We start from the raw sequence: 16,663 nt of genomic DNA, 5'->3' as shown, positions 1-16,663 counted from the left end.
TTTCCTGCAAGTGTTTCTTCCCCGTGAGGGAAGTTCACCACAGAGACTCCTCTTCAGAGGACGGATGACCCGTCTTCCTACCCAGAGGTCGCCTTCGCTTCGCCCTCTTCGCGAGAGAGGTCTTCCTTCTCCCTACAAGGGAGTTAGGAGGCGCCTCTTTGGATCTTCGTCTCCTCCCCTGTGGAGGACCCATCTCGTCTGGAGAGGATCGTCACTGCAACATCCTGCGGATTTTTCGCGATCCCCTACACCTACCAGACCTCCCTTCGCCGTTCCTGGCTGCTGACGTGCTTTGGGCGCCTACGCAGGGTTCCCCTGCGCGCCCACCTGCGCGCTTGCGTGCAATGGAGCTCTAGCTCTCCTGCTCGCCAGCGCTCGCCAGCTCTCTCCAACGCGCCAGCGATCTCCTGCTTGCCAGCGCTCCCCTGCTCGTCAGCGCTCACCTGGGCGCTCTCATCTTCCAGAGAAGTTACAGCGATCTCCTGCTCGCCAGCGCTCTCCAACGCGCCAGCGATCTCCTGCTCGCCACCGCTCCCCTGCTCACCAGCGCTCACCTGGGCGCTCTCCTGCTCGCCAGCGCTCACCTGGGTGCTCTCACCTTCCAGGGAAGTTGCAGCGCTCTCCAACGCGCCAGCGGTCTCCAACGCACCAGCGCTCTCCAATGCGCCAGCGATTTCCTGCTCGCCAGCGCTCTCCTGGGCGCTCTCATCTTCTTGAGAAGTTGCAGCGCTCTCCAACGCGCCAGTAATCTCCTGCTTGCCAGCGCTCCCCTGCTCTCCAGCTCTCTCCTGGGCGCTCTCATCCTCCATAGAAGTTGCAGCGCCTTCCTGATGCGCGCACTGCACACCATCATTCTCCTGCGCTCAAGCACTTGCCCGCGCGCAAGCACTCATTTGTGCTTGTGCCTGATGCGCACCCTGTGCGCCCACGCTCGCTTGGTCCTGATGAACGCAAGGGTTCTCCTTTGCCTCGCTCGCGCTCTCCTGATCGCCCATTGATCCCTGCGCGCCCTTCTATTGCTGAGCGCCTTCTTAGTTTGGCACAACCGCACCCACGATCTTCTGCAGCTCGCCCTTCACGTCCGTATGCCTTGGTTTCTGCAGACCCTAAGAAGGGGCGCTCGCTAACGCGCTCTCCTCGCCGACGTTCTGCTGCGTTTCTGGACTTAGTCAAGAGTCTGAGCGCCTGCACGCCCGTGCACCAGCGCTCCCGCGTGCCTACGCGCATTCACACATGCGCGCACACGTTCTTTCTTGAGTTCGTGCTCCTACGCGCCCACGCTCCCCAAGAAATCTCCTGTTCCTGTCCAGCCAACGCCCGCGTGCCAGAGCGACCGCACGCCAGCATGCTCACACGCATGCACGCACAATTAATGGCCTTCTGACCGTACACACGTGTGCACGTGTTCCCGCGCGCATGCACGCATTCGCGCGCCTATGCATGTCACGATCTTTGTCCGGTGAGCGCAGAACATGAGACATACAGAAACAAGAAGAATCGTCAGAAGGGTCTGGGTAACATTCTTCCCCCCTTTTTCAGGCAGGCCCCATCATCTCTCGTAGGATCACCTGATCCCTCTTCCTTCAATGATAGCTGTTGACACGGCGTCTGTCAGCCATCAACAGGGGGAATACTTGGAGATCATGGGATAGCCTCATGTGGCCCTTCCTCTCTACCATTCTGTGCAACGGCGTTCCTGGGATTGGTTCCCTCGAGAAGCTCTCCACCCGGCATCTGACATCCTCGACTTCGGGAATCTTGAGCCGGGAGGAAGTCGCAAGAGTTCCTTGTGGCTGGCCTTCGAGCTTGAATCTCTGGCCATCTACGCGTAACCCGAGCACTTAAACTAGGAACTCCGGTAGGTTCCTGGAACTTTTCCTCCTTGTTCAAGCACGGACTCCATTATTTTTCCGACACCAAGTGTCGAACTTGGAGTCAAGCTCGAGGTCGAGACCGTGATGCTGTGGTCGGGAAGCTTTCTCTCGAAGGTCCCTACTATGGATATCGGCATCCCAGACGTCCTTTCATCCATGGAAGGGCTTGATTCTGCCCTAGGATAAGGAGCAAACTGCTGAGGAGTGGAGAGATCGTATCATGATTCTCCTCCAAGGCTCTTATATCCGGTCCCTACAGGCCTCCAGCGCCACAACTGCTACAGCTTCGTCGGTCCAGGACATAAGGACCAGCTCGGGCAGCTGGACAGGGCATTCTATGCAGCTTTCCCACCCTCCTGTCGGGAACGAAGGGCTAAGAGCCCGCCAGGGAAGGCAATAATCCTAAAAGAAGGAGTAGCATCCCCTTCCGGCATTCCCCAGGGGGGGAGGGATACCTGGAGTGGCTCCTTCAAGTGACAGCCACTCGAGCTCGATTCCTGAACGATCTCCGTGTTCAGCCAAGGTTTTCGTGTCCCGTTCATAGCATCCCTAACTCCCTTGACAACGAATCTTGGGTCACTGAGCCCCTTTTGCTATGTGATCGGCAAAAGGGTTGGCTCTTCGAGCAGAAGTTGTCACCATGCTCAAGAAGGAGGCTCTCCAGGAGGTCGTCGACGGCTCCCCGGACTTCTTCTTTCGTCTCTTTCTTGTAAAGAGGCGTCTGGAAGCTGGAGACCAGTCGTCGACCTCTCAACTCTGAACAAGTTTGTCAAGTAAACTCGTTTCAGCAAGGAGACAGTGGACACCGTCGGTCTTGCAGTGAGATCACAAGACTTCATGTACACATTGGATCTGAAGGACGCGTACTTCCAGATCCCAATCCATCTGTCTTCCAAAAGTCCCCAAGATTCAGCCTAGACAACAGGACCTACCAGTTCAAGGGGCTGTGTTTCGGTCTCTCAGCAACTCCTCAGGTGTTCACCAGTGTGTTCACCCTGATTTCGTTTTGGGCTCACAGGAATGGCATTCGTCTCCTTCGTTATCTGAACGACTGGCTAACCCTGGCAGACTCGGAGTCGACTCTTTTCCGACACTGAGACAGGCTTCTGGGAATTTGCCGGGATCGGGGGATCGTGGTAAATCTCGAGAAGTCCTCTCTGCGCCCTACGAAGAAACTGGAATATCTAGGCATGATACTAGATATCTTTCTCCACAAAGCTTTTCCATCAAACGACAAGATAGCAAAGTTGAGGAAGGTCGCAGAACCTTTCCTCAGGCGAGAAGAGCTTCCAGCCCAATTGTGGTTACGTCTTCTAGGCCTTATGTCATCCCTGCCACGTCTAGTTCCGGGACACTGCCTCAGGATGAGATCCCTTCTGTGGCGGCTGAAGTCGCGGTGGAATCAAGGGACCGATTCCCCAGACTTTCTAGTCCCGATGGGACCCTCAGAACTGGTGGATCTTCGATGGTGGCTGAACGACTAGATCCTATGAAAGGGAATGGATCTTCTCGTCTTCCCCCAGATTTGACTCTGAACAGACGCGTCAAAACAAGGGGGGGGGACATGTTCTGTACCAGAGAACCTCGGCCTCTGGTCAGAATCAGAAGGTACCTGCACATCGACCTGCTAGAAATGAAGGCCGCGTCCCTGGCTCTTCAACGGTTCCAACAGACCCTGACAGCCACTCCGTGGTGGCAATGAGCGACAACACCACGGTAGTGGCTTACCTCAACAAGCAGGGAGGTACCTTGTTTCGACAGCTATCCCATCTTGCAGTAGAGATTCTGAGATGGTCCGAGATTCACTCGTTTTCACTCAACAAGACCAGACTATCGGTCAACCTTCCCATGACTCTAATAGCTCCGCTGTGGTATCTTGCAGAATGGTTCCTGGACCTTCTGCAGCTTCTATCGGAACACCCGAGAGAACTACCTCCACGACAAGAGATACTCAAACATCCACACAGCAACATCTATCACATAGCCTTAGCGTCGCTTCGGCTTCACGCCTGTAGACTACCCAGCGTCTCCTCAACGGAGAGAGGTTTTTTCGCAACAGGTTGCGGGCAGGATGTCCCAACACCTGCGCAAATCCTCCGTCTATGTCTACCAGGCGAAGTGAAGAGTCCTCTGTGGTTGGTGTCATGGAAGGGGTATCTCTCCACTCGATGCCACTATTCCAGAAATAGCGGGCCTTTCCGTCTCGGCGGTGAAAGGCTATCGCTCAGCATTAAGCCTAGTCTTTAGGCTGAAGGGATTGGACTTTTTCCTCTTAACGGAACTTTTCCCTACTCATACGTAGCTATGAGCTTACCTGCCCTCAGTCGGAGGTCTGCCCTCCTCCTTGGAACAAGGTTCAGGTTCTCAGGGCCCTGAAGAGAGCCCGTTTGAACCATTACGCCAGACGTCCGATCGCCTCCTGACGTGGAAAACCGTGTTCCTACTCGCGTTGGCTTCGGCCAAACGAGTTAGTGAACTTCATGGTCTCTCCTACGACGACGCCCATTCTGGAAGATGGGGGAGGTAATGTTCAGGTTCGTCCCTGAGTTCATTGCCAGGACTCAGAACCTTGGGGTGTCGGATCGAAATTCGACTCCTTCAGGGCGATGAGTCTATGTTCTGTAACAGGCGACCCTGACCTTCTGTTGTTTTGTCCAATCAGAAGTCTGAGGAGCCGCCTTAATAGAACAGCTGCAGTCTGTTTGTGAGCACAGTGAGGACGAAGAGGAGAGTCACCAAGAACACCATTTCGGCTTGGAGTCGGAAGGTGATCATCAACGCCGTATATCCTGACTCTCCTCCGTCACGTCACCCTAAGACCCACGACGTCGGGGGTGTTTGCTACGTCCCTGGCCTTCAAGAAGAACTATTCAGTGACGCAGGTCTTGTAAGCTGGGTTCTGGAATGTCAGACGACTTTCATAGCCCACTACCTGCAGGACGTGACCCACAGGAACCTCGAGACCTTGTATGTCGGTCCTGTGGTGGCTGCACAACAGCTGGTTTAAACCTCAGGCTCCTTATTGGACAAGCAGCAGAAGGTTGGGGGCATTGTACCCGGTATTAGTCTGCGTGAATGAAAGAGTATGTCTGGCCCTTACTTCTTTCTTCATTCTCCCCTCTTTTGGGGAAAGCAGCATCCCGGTCTCTGCATAGCTGACCTCAACCTCTGCAGGTAAACCATGCTCCCTTGTGCTCCTAGTATTAACCTTAATACTGTCGCGTCCCCCATACCCTGACGAGGTGGTATTGGGAACGTCCTAACCTAGAGTTCCACATAGGGATCTCCAGGTCAACTGCCTAGGACGAGTCACGTTTTTCCTTCACACACGATCTTTGTAGGCCGCAAAATTGTCAATAATGACAAATGTGCGAGGGTAGAGACTCCCGTTCCTTGAGTACTAATCACTCGGAATCGGAGTTCACGGGTAAAGCCAAAGCCAGTAGGCTGGGGACTTTCCACCCTTCCTAAGGGTTAAGTCACCCCATGTAAATAGCGTGGTTTGTATTCGGTTACGGAACAAATGACAAATTTCGTAGATAATTTGTATTTTTCCTTACCATACAAACCTTAGCTATTTACGCAAATGTTACCCGCCAGCCCTGTCCCCCAAGTCAAGTCCTACCTTTAAGTGAATTGAGCTATTCACAGTGTGTGAGGGGGTGGGGAGGGGTAGCTAGCTACCCCTTCCCTACCCCCCTGCTAACTAGCAAGGGGGTAGTTAACCCTTGTTAAAATTTAATGGCTCGTCATTTCAGCTCCGCCAAAATAATACCCCATGTAAATAGCTAAGGTTTGTATGGTAAGGAAAAATACAAATTATCTACGAAATTTGTCATATTTACAGCAATGTGAGAGTACCACACTTGGTGAAAGGAATAACAAATGGAGGAACCAGGGCCCACATTGCTAGAAGTCTTTTTTCCTCAAAACTTTGTTTGTTCCATAACTGACATACAAACCACGCTATTTAATAGGGGTTATTACTTTCGGCGTAGCTGAAATGACGAGCCATTAGAATTTTAACGAGGGTTTACTACCCCACCTCTAGTTAGCGGGGGGTAGGGAGGGTAGTTTGCTACCCCATAACACACACCTGCCACCTCACACACACCTGTGCTTGAGCTCGCTTTGCTCTCGGCTCAGGTGGTAGTTGGACGTGTCCGCTTTCACCCTCGTCTTCTTTAACAGCCATTTTTAATGCTTTTTGCTTTTCCTTTGACAGGTGTGTGTGAAGTTGGCCTCTGCTATGCGAAAGTGTCCTGGATTACCCGACCGCCTTTGTGGCACGTATATGTCGGCAGTCGATACGGACACTCACACTCTATGTCCTTATTGTAGGGGCTAGCGGTGTGATAGAAATAAAGTGTGTGGTGAGTGTAGGGAGTGGTCTAGCTCCCAGTGGGGGAGGTTTTCTTGGCACCGGAAGAAGTCCAGGTGGGATATTTCTCCTTCGAAGGTTTCTTTGAAAGGAGAAAATCCCAAGGGCTCTTCTTCCGTGGCCCAAACCTCCTCCGAAGCTCCCACTCAATCGGTTTCTTCCGAGAAACTGTCGAGTGGTAGCGTAGGCCATAGTTCTGTTGCACAATCTCGGGGTTTGGGAGAGGGAGTTGCCTCCCATAGCGAGGCAGCTCCTCCTCCTCCCCAGGGGGAGGATTTAAATATTCCTGTAACTAATAATGATTTTTTCAGCTTTGGGCTTCCTTGGGGCTTGAGGGTTCGCCCTCCAAGGAAGCCTTGTTTGACATGATCAGGTTGGGGGCCGCTGTCAAACAATCGCCGACTTTAGCAGAGGTTGATCCTCTGTCTATCGTCGACGTTGTCGTGGCAGAGGATTCCGATGATTTATCTCAAACCTCTGCTCGTGATGATACTGCTGTAGCTGAAGGCTTAGTTCCTCACTCTGCACATCCTTCGAGGGACGAACTAAGTCCAACGGTCTCTCCAGCCGGTGAATCTCCCCCTCAGGGGAGTTCACTCACAGAGACTCCTCTTCAGAGGACTGCTGATGGTCAGCCCGCTGACTCCACGTAAAGCCCGCCTTCCTCTTCGCCGTAGAGGCCTTCCTTCACCTCACAAGGGTGTTAGGAGGCGCCTCTTCGGTTCATTGTCACCGCAGTCCGCCGCAGAGGAACCTCGCCGTCGTTCTCCGACTCTCCCACCTACAACCGTGGACTTCTCTGCAGATCATTCGCGATCTCCTTCGGTGGAAGGTCGTCCTTACAAAGGGCACGCCGACCTTCCACCCGTCAGACCTGCTAACCTGCCGTCGCTGTTCCTGGCTGCTGACGCGCTGTGGGCGCCAACGCATCCCGTTGTAAAACGGGCAACGGTCCCTTCGGGGCATCAAGGGCGTATGCGTAAGTTAGTGCATACATCCCTTCCGCGCCAGGTCTCTCCTGTGCGTCAACGCTCACCTGCGCGCAAGCGCTCATCGGCAGAAGAAGCTCCTGTTAAAGCGCACTAGTGCTCGCCTGTGCACCAACGATCTCCTGCACGCCTACGATCTTCTGATCTGGGCGCAGTGGGGAAGTTAACTTCTTCCCCTGCTCGCCAACGCGCCATCGGTCCCCGCCTGCTCGCCAACCCTCGCCAGCGCGCCCTTGCGCGCAGTCTCTGACGCGCGCCCACAAGGTTACGCACACGCCCTGCGCGCCCACGCCCATCACCACAGCCGGTTGTGCGCTCTCATGTGCGCCTGCGCGCAAGAGACGTGTCTCCTGCGCGCGACCCAGGACATTTCCCATCGGCGCCAGCGCGATCCTCGACCCCCCATGCGCGAGGCTGCAGGAGAACGTGCGGCCAAGTCCCCCCCCCCCCCCCCCCCCCCGCAAGCGCAAAACAGCGCGCTCGCCGGCAGGGGGGAAGATTCCGGATAGGTCCAGGGACTTTTCTTCTCCTTCATCTTTTCAGGCGAACCCCCCTTTGGTAACTCCTCCTAGGGATCGGTCGATCCCCTTCCCTCCAGAGGAAGTTTCTGACAGTGCAGCCGTCAGTCAGCAGCCTTGGTTTGGGTCCCTGGTCAGAGCGGTCATGCAGGGCTTTAAGCCTGTTCTCTCTGAGCTGGGCGACAAATCATTGGCAGCTTCTACTCCCCTGAAGAGGAAGAGAGGGGTGTCAAACGTGGTAACTTCTCCAAGGCCGAAGCCGACTCCTCGTAAGTCCTTGAGGAAGGCCTCCTCACCCCCCCAGACTTTCACTCCCTCCCCTTCGGACGAAGATTTTCAGTCTTTAGGGGAGTCACGCGAGGTGAGGCGTTCCCTTATTGCACCAATGAGGGAAACCCCACCTCGCACTGGAAAGTCTTCTCGGGTAGGGGTGGAGAAGAGCCTCCCACCATCGTTGTTGGAGTCCTGCATCCCTCCCAGGAGGGAGTCGAAGGACTCCAAGACTTTGCCGAAGTTATCTTCAAGGCTTAGACCGGAGCCAGCCAAGCACTCAGAGAACGTCCACGAGTCCCCCCAAGAAGAGCCTTTGGGGACAGGAGACTTCGCTGCTAGCCCTTCAGGAGGGGAGCTGAAGGAATCAGAGTATGTGTTCTGGCAGGTTCTGACCCTTATGAGGAATCTCAATGGGTTTGCGGATCTAGAGATTCCCCCTCGTGAGGGCAAAGACACGGTCTTGGACCGAGTCTTTGGGACTCAAAAACCCTCAAAGGCCAGTGCAGCTTTGCCCTGGTCTCAAGGGGTTAAGAGTGCCAAAGACAAGGTCGAAGCCCAGCTCTCCGAGCTTGCCTCCTCCAGCTCCGGCAACAAACTCCTCCCACCTCCTCGTGTTCAACAGAGGAGGTACTTGACATCGTTGAGGAGACTTGTTTAGCTCTTCCCCAACACCTCTCTTTGGAAGAGCTTACCAGGGGAGTCCCTCTAGACTCTAGAGTCTAGAGAGACACTCCAACCGGCAGGTCTCGTTCTCGGCAACGGAGATCCTTAGCCAGGAGAAGGTAGCGAAGTGTGCCATGCAGGAAACTTCGTGGCTGGACATCTGGCTAGGGTCCCTGGGCATCCTGTTATGTTCAGAGGACTTGTCCAAAGAAAGTACCAGGAAGGCCATAGAGACCTTTTTACTCTCGGGCACTAGTACGATTGAGTTTCTAGCCCACCAAGTCTCGAACTTGTGGGCTAATACCATCTTGAAATGTCGAGATGCGGTGTCTGAGAGATTCCATCAAAAGGTCCACAACACCGAGATCAGCAGGCTCAGACATTCTTCCCTTATGGGGGAAGAACTTGTTCGAGCCTAAGGACGTGGAGCAGGCAGCTGAGAGGTGGAGGAAGTCCAACCAGGACTCTCTCCTACATAGGGCTCTAACATCGAAGCCCTATAAACTTCCAGCACCCCAGCAACCACGTCCTACCAAGACCACAAAACCAGCAGCTGCAGCGAAGACGATGGTGTCTAAGCCCTTTCATGTCAAAGACAAGAAGGCAAAAAGTCCTCCATGGGAGGAAATAATCCTAGAGGGAGCGGCTGAGGCCGCAAACGCTAGGATTGGCAGTCGCCCTGCATGTCCACCAGTGGGGGGATGCCTACAAAGTTGCACGAACAGGTGGCAGCAACTCTGGGCCAATTCCCGAACGATTTCCGTAATCAGTCAAGGATATCGCGTCCTGTTCACAACATCTCTACCTCCCCTGACAGCGGATTCAGTGTTGTTGAGCTCCCTTGCCATGGGATCGGCAAGGGGGCAGGCCCTTCGGGCAGAAGTCCAGACCATGTTGAAGAAGGGCGCTCTCCAAGAGGTCCTCGATGGGTCCCCAAGCTTCTTCAGTCAACTCTTTCTTGTGAAGAAGGCGTCTGGTGGCTGGAGACGCAGTCATCGACCTCTCAGCTCAGACACGGTCAGACTTGCAGTGAGACTGCAAGACTTCATGTGTATACTGGACCTGAAGGACGCGTACTTTCAGATCCCAGTCCATCCATCTTCAAGGAAGTGCTTAAGATTCAGCCTAGACAACAAGGTGTACCAGTTCAAGGTGCTGTGTTTCGATCTCTCCACAGCACCACATGTTTTCACCAGAGTGTTCACCCTAATATCGTCGTGGGCACACAGGATCGGCATCCGTCTCCTCTGTTATCTGGACGACTGGCTGATCCTAGCAGACTCGGAGTCAGCCCTTCTTCGACACCGAGACAAACTTCTGGGACTTTGCCAAGATCTGGGGATCATGGTAAAGCTCGAGAAGTCCTCTCTGCTTCCCACTCAAAGACTGGTATATCTAGGCATGATCATAGACACCAATCTCCACAAAGCCTTCCCATCAGACGACAGGATAGCAAGGCTGAGGAGGGTCACAAGTCCTTTCCTCAATCGAGAAGAACTTCCAGCCCAATCATGGTTACGTCTCCTCGGTCACCTCTCATCCTTGGCTCGTCTAGTTCTCAACGGTCGCCTCAGGATGAGATCCCTCCAATGGCAACTCAAGTCTCGGTGGAATCAAGGTTACGATTCCCGGGACGTCATGATCCCTATGGGTCCTGCGGAACGGACGGACCTTCAGTTGTGGGTGACAGACAAGAACCTACGAAGAGGAGTGGATCTTCTCGTCCTCCCCTCGGATTTGATGCTGTTTTCGGATGCCTCAAAGAAAGGGGGGGGCCCACGTTCTGCAACACAGGACCTCAGGCCTGTGGTCAGAATCAGAAAAGTGCCTCCATATAAATCTGCTAGAAATGAAGGCCGTATTCCTGGCCCTTCAACAGTTCCAAGAATACCTTGCGGGTCACTCTGTGGTGGTGATGAGCGACAACACCACAGTAGTGGCTTACATCAACAAGCAAGGAGGTACCTTTTCAAAGCAGCTATCCCATCTCGCAGTAGAGATACTGAGAAGGACCGAAGCTCACTCGATTCTACTATCGGCTCGCTTCATTCCAGGCAAGAGGAATGTGCTCGCCGACAGTGTGAGCAGAACGTCTCAGATAGTGAGTACCGAGTGGTCTTTGGATAATCTAGTAACTAACTAAGTCCTGACTTTGTGGGGTTCCCCGACTGTGGATATGTTCGCTACAGAGCTGAACTTCAAGCTTCCGCTGTACTGCTCCCCAGTCCCGGATCCCAAGGCGCTCTGGCAAGATGCCTTCCAACTACGGTGGGACAACATTGACGTATACGCCTTTCCCCCGTTCTGTCTTATGCGGAGGGTGATCAACAAGACCAGAATATCGGTCAATCTTTCGATGACCCTTATAGCTCCGCTATGGCATCACGCAGAATGGTTTCCAGACCTTCTGCAACTCCTAACGGAACTTCCGAGAGAACTCCCTCAACGACGCGAGCTACTCAAACAACCACACGGCAACATCTTCCACAAAGCCGTAGCTTCTCTACAACTTCACTCCTGGGGACTATGCAGCATCTCCTCGCTGAGAGAGGATTTTCGCAACAAGTTGCGGTCAGGATGTCTGGACACCTGCGAAGGTCATCCGCAGGAGTCTACCAGGCAAAGTGGGGAGTCTTCTGTGGTTGGTGTCGTGGAAGGGGTATCTCTCCACTCGATGCCACTATTCCAGCAATAGCGGAGTTCTTCGTGTATTTGCGGGAAGAAATGTGCCTTTCAGTCTCGGCGGTGAAAGGCTGTCGCTCAGCCTTAAGTCTAGCCTTCATTCTCAAAGGAGTGGACATTTCTTCCTCGCTGGAACTTTCCCTGAAGAGACCTCCCTACGAACCATTATGCCAGGCTTCAGATCGCCACCTAACTTGGAAGACGGTGTTCCTACTAGCTTTGGCCTCGGCCAAGCGAGTCAGTGAACTTCATGGTCTCTCTTATAACATCGCCCATTCAAGGGGATGGGGGGAGGTAAGGTTCAGATTCGTCCCCGAGTTTATTGCTAAGACTCGGAATCCGGAAGTGCCGAACCCTTGGTTCGACTCCTTCCATATTTCGAGTCTTCTTTCTGTAACAGATGACTCAGACCATCTCCTACTGTGTCCAGTTAGGAGTCTGAGGCTATATCTCAAAAGAACGGCTGCAGTTCGTCCCCAAGTGCAGGCATTGTTTGTGAGCACTGGGAGAACAAAGAAGAGGGTTACCAAGAATACCATCTCGGCATAGATTCATAGGGTGATCCATCTGTCCCTGAATCCAGACCCTCCTCCGTCATGTCGCCCAAGAGCACATGATGTCAGGGGCGTAGCTACGTCCCTGGCCTTCAAGAAAAACTTTTCAGTGACGCAGGTGCTACAAGCTGGGGTGTGGAAGCGTCAGACGACCTTCACAGCCCACTACCTGCAAGACGTGACCCACAAGAGGCTCGATACGTTTTCTATCGGCCCTGTGGTGGCTGCACAACGGCTGGTTTAAAACCTTAGGCTCCTTAATGGACAAGTAGCAGATGGTTGTGGGCATTGTTACCCGGTCTTAGTCTGCATGAATGAAAAGGTTGCATGAATGAAACGGTATGTCTGGCCCTTATTCTTTTCTTCATCCTCCCCTCTCTTGGGGAAAGCAGCATCCTGGTTTCTCTGACCTCGAACCACTGCAGGTAAACCATGTTTCCTTGTGTTCCAAGAATTAAGCTAATACTGTCACGTTCCCATACCCTGACGAGGTGGTATTGGGAGAGTCCTAGCCTAAAATTTCCATCTAAAGGACTACAGGTCAACTTCCTAGGACGAGTCACACTTCATACCTTCACACACAGCTTATGTAGGTCGCAGCCCTTGCGTAGCAAGGTTCTAGCGAGGTGCAGGGACTCCTTATTGTTGAGTGCTGAGACACTCGGATACTGAGTCCCCGGGCAAAGCCAAAAGCCAGTACTGGCTGGGACTTAACACCCTTCCTAACGGGCTAGTCACCCATATTAAATAGCGTGGTTTGTATGTCAGTTACGGAACAAATGACAAATTCATAGGTAATTTGTATTTTTCCTAACTATACAGTGGAACCTCTACATACGAATTTAATCCGTTCCAGAACCAACTTCGGATGTAGAAAATGTTCGGATGTCGAAACGAATTTTCCCATAAGAATACATTGAAATAGGATTAATCCGTGGTTGAGCCCAAAAACCTATGATAACTTCTTAATAAACTACTACACATAATTTTCCCATGAGAATAATGAACACTAAATTAGATAATAGACATGTAAATAAGAAGAATAGACATGTAAATAAGAAGAATTAGCAAAAAATGATAAATAAGAAACGGGTTTTTAGCGTCACTTTACCTTAGAAACTCCAGCGCAGGTGTTGTTAGTCTTGCTACGCAGAGAGGAGACGGACGGGCGGCGAGGAGGTAGAGAGGTTAACTACGATAAACGTACACTACCGTAACTTATTCTAACTTACACTAAGTGAACTTTAACATAACTTAGCTTATTTTTTTTTTTTTTATAATTTATATTTTTTTTTTTACATTTTCTTTTTTTCTTTTTGATGATTAATTTTAATCACTTTCACTCTCTACACTTAAAATTGATTGAATTTTTTTCCCTTCACTCTTTGCTGTTTTCTTTGAACCACTTCCTTCCTCTTCATCACGAGTTCGCTTCGTAGTTTTTTTAAAGAAGCTATCGATAGAAAGTTGCTTGGTACAGCTTTTCAGAATGTTTCGAAAATAAGTTAGGGAAACATCATCAAACTGCGCAACTACACGACAAACCTGCAATTTCTTTGGATGGTATTTGTCGATGAAGTCGACCACATCTTGATATTTTCCTAACACCTCTTTTATTTGGCCGGAACTTATTGCAAGTTCACTCATACGGACGCCACCCTCATGCTTTTCAATAATTCCTTGCTTTACTTCTAAAGAAAGCATTCCCTTATTCCTTTTCTCACCACTACAGTACCACTACCACTTGCAAAACTAAGCCTTTTAGGACCCATGATTTTCGTAAAATACCGTAAAAGGATGAACGTAAAAAATCACGATTAAAACACAATTAATAGCAGAACGCACAGGGCACAACCACAGAAAACCAACGAGAACAGAGGACTGACCCAAGCCACGCTAATTGAGGGTCCCTCCGAGGTTGAAGTGCTGCCTTCTATTGGCGGAAATAAAAAACACATCAGGCGCTATGAGCACCGACTACGCATACGAGTATTGTTTACTTCGGGTGTCGAAAAAAAAATTCGGGTGTAGAGTAGGAACGTGTTCGAATTGTACTTCGCGTGTCAAAAAATTCGGATACAACCGGTACGACGAAAATTGCTTACTTCGTGTGTCGAAATAAAATTCGGGTGTAGAGTCAAAAATTTGCTCGAATTTTACTTCGGATGTTGGAAAATTCGGATGTAGATACGTTCGGATGTAGAGGTTCCACTATAAACCTTAGCTATTTAATCAAGCTTGCCCGCCAGCCGTATCCCCCTTGAAGTCCTACCTCTAAGCAAAGTGAGCTCAAGCATAGGTGTGTGTGAGGAGGAGGAGGGGGGGGGGGTTAGCAAGCTACCCTCCACTTACCAGCGGTGGGGTATTGAACCCTCGTTAAAATTCTAATAGCTCGTCATTTCAGCTACGTCGAAAGTAATAACCCATATTAAATAGCGAAGGTTTGTATAGTTAGGAAAAATACAAATTACCTACGAATTTGTATTCATATGTTATACAAATTCATTGGATTTATTATTTGTCTACCTTCACAGTACTATTAGCCATGCAAAGTTTTGATTTGGCTGTGAATATCAACTTGTTTCTTTTTGGGAGCCTCATTTTTTTTCTACTGTACTATTAGAACAGTCGCAGATATTTTTCTAAATTTGTCAAGACATGTAACGGCCTGCTTATTTATCTGGAACTGTGTACTGTACTTGTACTGCTGTTTGAACAAACACAAGGAAATAATTTTTAAGTTTCAAGGTTATTTAAGTATATCAAGTTGCAAATGAAAGACTCTTGTAAAAAGTTATTTACCATTGCTTTTTCTTTGTAATAGGATAATGTGATTACCAGTGAGAGATTACGTCGGAAAAAGAGATTAGAAGGTCATTATCAAAACGATGTTTGGGAGCCCCGAGAATCCCCGCCAGAGGACTGGAATAAACCAATACCCAAAGAGTATGCTGCTGATCAAGATGTAAGTAATAAATTTCAGTTGAAATTTTTTGAGAAAAATTGATGAGAGCATAAGAATACTCATAAAGGGACAATGTCCATTTCCCCAATATTCTTATGCTATATGCTTCAAGAGTTAAGTTTGAGAAAATTAGTTTATTCTGAATTTAACCACCGTATGCAGAGGTGCACCACCTCGAATCCACAATGAACTTTGGACAGACTCAGGAAATAAATATAATTTCTATAGTAAGATTATTTTAATACTTGCCACATTTATTAGCATTCCCGCATCTTCCCCATGCCGAGCTTTAAGAGGTAGTGTAATGTAGGTGTTTTCTTTCCCCCTAAGGAGAATGACCTGAAAAGGACCCGTCAATTGTAGGACCCATAAAATTGACCAGATTATCACTCAAAGCAGGCTAATTAGATCCAGAATATACTTTACTGTCGTCTGATTTTAATTTCACTCACTAAGCTTATCCTTGAAGCATACAACATATGAATATTAGCTTTGTATTGAAATAATAAATGTTGTTTTAAAGAGTTGTTATTTTGCATATGCAAGTCATGTTATGGTGGTTTGACTGGCTTAGTGACTAAAATTTGCTTGTATAAGGGAGAGCCATAGGTTCATGCTCTGTTAAACCTTTCACCATTTCCAATGATGAATTTGTCTTATAGTTGACAACACGTCACCTACTGATAATTATTACTAATTCTGAAGACAGTGCTTACCTATGTGTTTTTTCTCACCCAGCAACCATATTTCCTATTCTGGATATTGTCTTATGTCCTAATCCCCTTCTCGAGTCTACGGAGACGAGAGGCCTTGGGAACCACAAAACATTGCAAGTTGAAACTTGTGAAACTTACTACTGTATAGGTTTCTCTTTCATCAAAACCACTTTTTAAGTGATGCTGCTGTTTGGTTTTAAGCAACTATATTAAGTCCTCAGGTTCCTACAGTTTTGACTTTTTATGTTTCTCCCATACAGCACAACTCCCATAAAGGAACAGTATTACAGTAATTTTTTTTGTTACTGTGTCTGTTTATGTTTATATTTATTTTAGTCATAGTTATGTTTCCATGTCATATAGTGTTTTATGGACTTTATTATGAATTTGCTACTGTATTAGCTGTGGTGCATAACTTCAGTGCTTATGTACAATACTATATTTGGAAATGTTCCGATAAGCATAAAAATGTTACAACAGTGTAGAAACGGATCTCCATTTTAATCCGAGGCCCTACTGTTATGCCAGAGCATAAAACAAGGCTAACTCATATACCAAAAGGGTCAAGTCATCTATAACCAAGTAGATGCCTATTGATTCTTACATATATTAAAGGAAAAATCTAACGAGTCAAACCAATCCAACTCTTTACTCTGATGTAGCTGAGTTGGCTGAAGACGATGTAACTTTGGTATCAGAAGCTGATAAGATCTTTAAACCCTTTAAAATCATACTCTGAGCAGATAGATTGACAACCATCTGTTCCAGTTTGGAACTACCTGAGAATCAACGTTTGTAACTACATCAAGCAGAAATGTGTGGTTCTCCGACATTGCAGCAAACAGTTCCCATTGTAGATCCTAGATAGTATTGATGATCTTGTGGAAGGACTTCTGGTTTAAGATCCATTCTGTATTAAACGCCATATGCCTTGACAAGGAATCTTTAGAGAGCATGGCAGATGGGCTTGAGGTGAGGAGCAGCTCTCTCCCAAAGAAATTTGATAATAAGAAGGCTTAGTTCATTTAGAGTTCTTGATCCAATCTTT

The 16,663-nt window shown here is 49.5% G+C and overlaps 1 protein-coding gene across 1 annotated transcript in view; it reads left to right on the top strand.

Moving 5' to 3' along the window:
- The window catches only part of LOC137645617 (synaptic plasticity regulator PANTS), a 62,512-nt gene that overhangs the window by 29,606 nt on the left and 16,243 nt on the right, over nucleotides 1-16,663 (top strand). The window contains exon 4 of the mRNA XM_068378422.1: nucleotides 14,759-14,899. Coding sequence (XP_068234523.1) covers nucleotides 14,759-14,899 — 141 coding nt within the window. The remainder of the gene's footprint in view (nucleotides 1-14,758; nucleotides 14,900-16,663) is intronic.

Source organism: Palaemon carinicauda, chromosome 8 (genome assembly GCF_036898095.1).
Source record: "Palaemon carinicauda isolate YSFRI2023 chromosome 8, ASM3689809v2, whole genome shotgun sequence".
NCBI lineage: Eukaryota > Metazoa > Arthropoda > Malacostraca > Decapoda > Palaemonidae > Palaemon > Palaemon carinicauda.
This window is presented reverse-complemented; position numbering and strand designations above follow the sequence as displayed.